Raw genomic sequence first — 7,017 nt, 5'->3', positions numbered from 1 at the left:
AATGCCAAACCTGCATATGATATTGCGTTTAATGAAAGATATCACCTGGGTTTCGGTAACCTGGGAGGATGATTTCGCTTCTATCCATTTGGAAAAGTAATCCGTCATGGCGAGCATGTAGACTTTGTTTCTGGTGCTCGGGTAATGGTCCCACGATATCCATCCCCATTTCATGAAAGGCCATGGTGAGATAACCTGGTGCAGAGGCTCACTGGCCTGGTGGCCGACATGGGCGTGTCTCCGGCAAGCGTCGCATCTTTTGCGAATTCCATGGCATCTTTGCGCATTGTGGGCCGAAGTATCCCGCCTCGGTGCCTTGTTGACAGGCTCCGCCGCATGGTTTCCACATTCTCCTTTGTGGATAGCATGCAAAACAATTTGAGACTCTTCCCGATCCAGGCATCCGAGGTAGGGTCCAGCGTGGGATTTCGAAAAGAACATTATCGATTAGTAGGAATCTGGATGCTTTCATTTTAAAGCCCCTTACCTCCTTTTTATCTGCTGGTAGGATGTCATTCTGCAACCAGTCTAGGTAGGGCTTCCTCCAGTCTGGGGTACTTTCTTCACTGCTGGTGCTGCACACTTTTTCTGCTTCCTGCTGAGATTTTAGTGTTGCTGGCTCCAGCACGTGGACAATTGGTATCGTGGAAATGGTTCCTGCCTTGAAGGTTGCCCCCGGGTGGTGGCTAGTGCGTGCGCTTCGCATTTCGCTCCCTAGGGATTTGCTTGATGTTGAATGTGACAAATTTGACTTTCAGCTCTTTTGCTACATCTAAATAGGCCATCATCCTGGGGTCCCTGGCTTCATAGCAATCATTTACATGGTTAACTATAAGCTTAGAATCGCTGCAAACCTGAAGGTGTCTAATTTTCGAGATCCGAGCCGCCGGACCCAGGATTAGTGCCTCATATTCTGCTTCGTTGTTTGTGGCTTTGAATTCACATCGTACGGCCTGGGCTATGAGGTCTCCCTGGGGAGATTTGAGGACCAGCCCTACTCCTGCTCCTTTGGCGTTTGAGGCTCCGTCCACATGTAACTCCCATACTTGTTCTCCTTTGTCTTCTTCCAGATTCAGGATGTCCTGTTCGGCCTGGGTCTGGAGCGCTGGGCAGAAGTCAGACACAAAGTCTGCCAGAGCCTGAGACTTTATGGCCGTACGGGGTTCAAACTTCAAATCGTACCCGCTCAAGTGCACGGACCATTTGGCCATTCGTCCTGACAATTCTGGTTTTCTCATGATAGTTTTAAGAGGGTAATTAGTTATCACAGAAATTGTATGAGATTCAAAGTAGGGACGCAGATTTATAGGATGCGATAACAAGTGCAAGGACAAGTTTTTCTAGTGATGTGTACCTGGTCTCCGCCGAAAGCGGAGACTTACCGATGTAGTATACCGGATGCCGTGATCCTTCCCCGCTCTCGCACTAGCACCGCACCGATCGCCGCTTCTATGGTCGATGAGATACGGGAAAAGTGGTTCTCCGGCTCTGGTTTCGACGGGAGAGGTGGGGTCCGAGATAGCGCTTGACTCCCGAAATGCTTTTTCGTGGTCGTCCGTCCATTCAAATCTTTGGCTTTTTTCGAGTATATCATAGAATAGCCTCGCATCCGTCCGAGGATCCGGATATAAATCGTTTAAGGTCGCCACTCTTCCGGTCAAAGTACAGACGTCCTTTGGTTTCGCGGTGATTCCAGTGCAGAATTGCTTATATTTGCTCGGTCTTGGCCTCTATCCCCTCTCGGGTCACCATGTACCCTAGGAATTTTCCATTTGGATACTCCGAAGGTGCACTTCGTAGGATTCACTTCATTTGATATTTCCGAGGGTATTGAAAGTTTTCGCCAGTCTTTGGTGATCTTTGTGAAGCTCGCTTCGATTTGACGACCATATCGTCTATATATACTTCCATAGTTTGGCCTATTTGTTCTTTAAACATCATGTTCACCACCTCGATAGGTAGATCCCGCATTTTTTCGGTCAAAAGGCATGACGTTATAACAATAGATACCTCTCTCGGATCCGAATCTTTGTCTTTTCCTGGTCACCGGGTGCATCTTTATCCGGTTATATCCGCTCCAGGCATCCAGGAATGTCAGCATCTCGTGGCCCGCGGTGGCATCTACCATGGCGTCTATGTGTGGTAGAGGGAATGGATCTTTTGGGCAAGCTTTGTTTAAAATCGTGAAATCGACGCGGACCCTCCACTTGCCATTCTTCTTTGGGACCACTACCACATTAGACAACCACTCTGGGTACTTTACTTCACGAATCTTTCCTGCAGCAAAGGGGTTATCTACTTCTTGATTTATGACTGGTTTCTTTCGAAGCAAACTTTCTTCTTTTTTCACGCACAGGTTTATAGCTTGGATCCACGCTTAACTTGTGAGTTATCACGCTTGGGTCTATCCCTATCATATCATCATGTGACCAAGCAAAGCAATCTATGTTAGTTCTCAACAACCGAACGAGTTCTTCACGAATCTTACCTCTACACTCAGATCCAATGAGAACAGTTCGCTCTGGATGCAGCGAGTCCAGGATTACTTCGTCTAGTTTGCACTCGCCGAGGCTCAATGTACTCTCCCGGATGCGCGGCTCAGAATTGCTATGCGGGCGATCCGTTGTTGGCTTTGAGCCACCTTGTAACAATCCTTAGCTTCTTCCTGGTCCCCACGTATTTCTTGCACCCCCCAAGGTGTTGGAAACTTCAGGCATTGGTGGTAACTTGAGGGAATTGCTTTCATCTCGTGGATCCAGGGCCTGCCAAGGATTACATTGTAAGTAGAGGGCCCATCAATAACCAAGTACCTTACCTGTCTGTTTACACACCCGGCGTAGGTCGGGATGATGATTTCTCCTAGGGAGTGCTTTGTTTTGGGTTTGAAGCCAACTAAGGGAATTGCCTTTTTTGCTAGATCTTTCTCGGTGAATCCCATTCCTTTGAGTGTTTCCATCATGATCAAGTTGACGGAGCTTCCGGTATCCACCAGGATCTTTTTCACCTTACAATTGCCTATGGGAAGCGTGATGATTAGAGCGTCGTTGTGCTGTTCGGGAGTAGATCCTGCGTCTATTTCGTCGAAGGTGACCGACGGCAGATTCTGGTGGTTAACCCTGCAGGAGTTCTCTGGTCTGTCTCCCTTAGCCCTGGTTGCGTGCCTCTTAGCCGAGTGAGTAGGTCACCCACACAGCTACGATCCACCTGTAATGACATTCACAGTTCTAGAGCAATGAGGAGGAGGGGAAGGCAGAACCTGATCCGCTGAATTTACTCTAGTTGTGTTTCTGGGTAGGAGATGATCCAGGTTTCCTTGGTCATAGTGAAATTTGACTTCCTTTCTGAGGGAGTGGCATTCATCGGTGTTGTGAGTGTTCTTGCCGTGGAACTCACACTTTTGCCTCGTGTCTCGCTCTTTGGGGTTTCCTTCCGGAAGTTTTGGCCATCCGACTCTGCGTCCCAGCTCCTTCAAGGCTTTGAATAATCCTGCAAGATTGGTAGTGAAACCATACTCACTTACTTTCGGAGGCATATCGCCGGATTTTCCTTTCGCATTTTAAACTTTATTCACGCTCCCTCGTAAGGTTTGGATCTTTCACTTTTCTTCTCTACCTAGGAGCCTTCCCGGATCGGAGTCGAATCATAAGTGCCTCTTCTTGGTGCGAGTCTTCTTCCACCTCATGACAAAGAATAATTGCCTTCGATTGCACCTCCTCAAAGGTTGTGCACGGGTGCATGGTTAGTTCCTTGTATAGCTGTGAATCCTGGTGTAGCCCTTGACGGAAGGCTTGTATAGCGGTTGCTATATCGCACCTCGGAATTGACACCTTCTCTTTGTTGAACCGGTTCAAGTAATCGCGGGTGGTTTCCTCAAACCCTTGCACCAGCCGGTAGAGGTCGCCGTGTCCCTTCTCCGCTTTCTCGCCGCGAATCGCTGGTTGAAGGCATTGACTAGGTCGGCGAAGGCTGGATATGCTTTTGTTCGGTAAGCCGACGAACCACCGCAGGGTCGCTCCCGACAGGTGTTGATCCAAAACCCTTGCACATGCAAACTTCCTTTAGAGATCCAGTTGCGGTTATCACCATCATTTTCTGCTTGTAGTGGTTGATATGGTCAAGTGGATCCGTGGTCCCATCATAGAGTGTCATAACTGGCGGCACACATCCTTTAGGAACACCGATTAGAGCTATATCATCCACGAAAGGTGAGTCTGCGTAGCTGTCTTTGGCTGCTTTATCCAGCGGACGGGCTACGCCTGGTATCATATACATCAGCTCCCTCAGCTCCTGGTATTGCTGTTCCAGCGAGTTACCTGCTCCTGCAAGAGGGTTAGAAACAGGCGGGAAGGAACCAGCAGGTGTACCTCCTAGCCAGGGTGCTCCAGAAAGTTGGCCTGATGCTGGATGACTGGTTGCTGGTGTTGCACTGATTATGGATCCAGGTTGCCATCCTGGTGTCTGTTGTAATCCTCCGATCTAGGCTCCACTGGTGAACTGGTTGCGGGATGGGATTCGTTGTGTTGGGGACAGTCCAGATGTCATCCTGGTGTCTCTTTGTGCGGGGGGTACCTGAAAAGGGTGGAAGGTCAGATCCAGCAGGGGTGCTAAATAACGCGTTACCTGTTGTCTGCTGCATTATCAAATGACAGACATCCCAATCCTCTTGGCTCGATTGGTTCGCTGCAAGATCCAGCCTGGTAACTAGTTCTGATGGGATTGGTCGACCCAGTCCTCCACCGCCGGTTACGGGCCGGAGCCTCGGTGCCGATCTTTGGTTTGGTGGACCGCCGAGTCACGATTTGAGCCATCATATTCTGGTTGTCTTTCCTCGGATCTTCACTGTGACCGACGAGAATGTCCATCCCCCGAATCATCACCTGATCGGATCGAGTGCCGGAGATCCTCCTCGCTTCGGAGAACTTCGCGCTGAACTCTCTGGGTCGGGCCTCGGATCGCTTCGCCTCCTCTCTTTGGGCTGCTTTTTCGCTTTGGATTTTGATTTGGATGCACTGTTGCCTTGGGAATCTGTGGTGGTTTCGAGGTCGGGCATGGCTCGGGTCGACATCTTTGAGGATCATTTTTTGAATCTTTGGGATGCCGGTAGTCCGCAGATGCGAAGTAATTCCTCTTTGTAGAAGATAGGGTGGCATACTGGGTCTGCTTTGGAGGGATTCTCGTCTGTAGTTCCAGACATTGTGATGGCTGGTTCGGTTTTGCGAGGCTTGGCTATAGAAAATGATCACTATGCCCCACGGTGGGCGCCAAACTGTTTTGGTAAAAATTTACCGGTTACGAATTAATTATGTGAGTGATAGTGATTATTCTTAATGCCAATTATGTTTAAAGTACGAACGAAAGGAACGACGAGATAAAGATAAACGAAGAAAAGGACACGGAGGATTTTTGGTGACGCGGAAAACCCGGTGTGGGAACAACCGCGGGGGGAGTCGGAATCCCGCCAATTATTGCACTATAATCGAGATTTTATGGACAAGTAAGGAAATACAAGTTTAATGTTGTTAGATAATTATCGCCAATCGCAATGATTTTCTGAGTGGAGTTGCTGCTTGATGATACTTGTGAATGCCCTTTGTACGTTGCTTTGCCCTTGCTTTTATAGCTGTTGAAGTCAAAACCTAGGGTTTGAAAGCTGCTTCTGCGTCTGTTGCGGAATATCGGGTCAATTTGCTGCAAAGTAGGAGTTTGTTAGTTGACTGGGTCTTTTATTCTTTCTCATGCGTGGGCTTCTTTCCTTTGGGCTATGTTGTGTTTGTTCTTTATTTAATCCAGCGGTCCATAACTTGCCACCTCAGCGATCCATCTTTCCTTCCCTTTACCAATCGCTGTGCACCACGTTGTCCTTGATTGTCTCCCTCTTTTCCAGTAAAACAATGCCACGTTGCGTATGATAAAATTCATTTTTTATCCCTAACAATGGTAAATATGTTAAAGTCGACGAGCAAGTAGGAATTTGTTTATACATATTGGCGAAAGGAGCTTCGTATCGTGATGTTGCGGATAGATTCAAGCATTCAATATCTACCATATGCAAGTATTTTAGAAAAGTGTTGGATGCGTTGGTCGTATTATCTTATGACATTATTAGGCCTCATCGGGATTTATCAGAGGTGCCTCCCGAGGTTGAAACCAACTCACTCTATTGGCCTTATTTTAAGGTATATTATCCGCCATTTCTTTTAATTGTTAGTTTACATTTTATTTTCCGCCTTTTATATCATGGCTGTGTAAAATAAATGCAGGTTCTGTAAAATACTACCAGCAATCAATAATTGAAAACACTTTATATGACAGTAGTAATCAACATATTTTAGTATGTAATTTGGATGTGTATTTTCACTACTGCAAGGGATGTGTAGTTGATTGTATCTGCGTCAGTTTCCATTTTAGGCCTACCTTCCCATGTATTCGAGCATGAATTTAGGATGTATTTGCTTAGCTCTTGGTTTCAAATGTTCTTGATTAACTTTTACTCTTATTTCAGAATGCTATTGGCGCTTTAGATGGAACTCATATACAAGCACTTGTGAAAGACGAAAATGGGGCGCCGTTTCGAAATCGCCATGGTATCAAAAGTTGGAATGTGTTAGCCTCTTGTTCTTTTGATAGAATCTTCACATTTATCCATGTTGGGTGGGAGGGAAGTGCCCATGACGTTACGGTATGGCGGGATGCTTTAACTAATTCCAAATATGCTTTCCCGCATCCACCTAAAGGAAAGTATTATCTAGTGGACTCCGGATACCCGAATACAATAGGATATTTGTCTCCTATTAGCGATAAAAAAGCAAATCTTAGATGCCATATGCCCGAATTTAAACATAGACCCCCCGAAGGTATATGCTAGAGCATTTTAATTACCGACATTCGTTATTGAGAATGAAAGTTGAAATGACATTTGGTCAATTGAAAAAAAGGTGGAAGGTGTTAAAAGTTATGCCTCAAATGTCAGCTAAGTATCAAATGTCCATTATTGTTTCTACTTTTACACTTCATAAT

General features: G+C 46.6%; 1 protein-coding gene across 1 annotated transcript; it reads right to left on the bottom strand.

The window, feature by feature from the left end:
* Positions 1–686: 686 nt before the first annotated feature.
* On the bottom strand, positions 687–1,238 carry LOC141631451 (uncharacterized). Its single transcript, XM_074444118.1, has one exon. It carries the CDS (start codon positions 1,236–1,238, stop codon positions 687–689), a length of 552 nt encoding a protein of 183 aa, XP_074300219.1.
* Positions 1,239–7,017: the final 5,779 nt, after the last annotated feature.

The sequence above is a fragment of the Silene latifolia genome, chromosome Y (genome assembly GCF_048544455.1).
Source record: "Silene latifolia isolate original U9 population chromosome Y, ASM4854445v1, whole genome shotgun sequence".
Lineage (NCBI taxonomy): Eukaryota > Viridiplantae > Streptophyta > Magnoliopsida > Caryophyllales > Caryophyllaceae > Silene > Silene latifolia.
The sequence above is the reverse complement of the archived record's forward strand: the minus strand, read 5'-3'. Positions and strand labels throughout refer to the sequence as shown.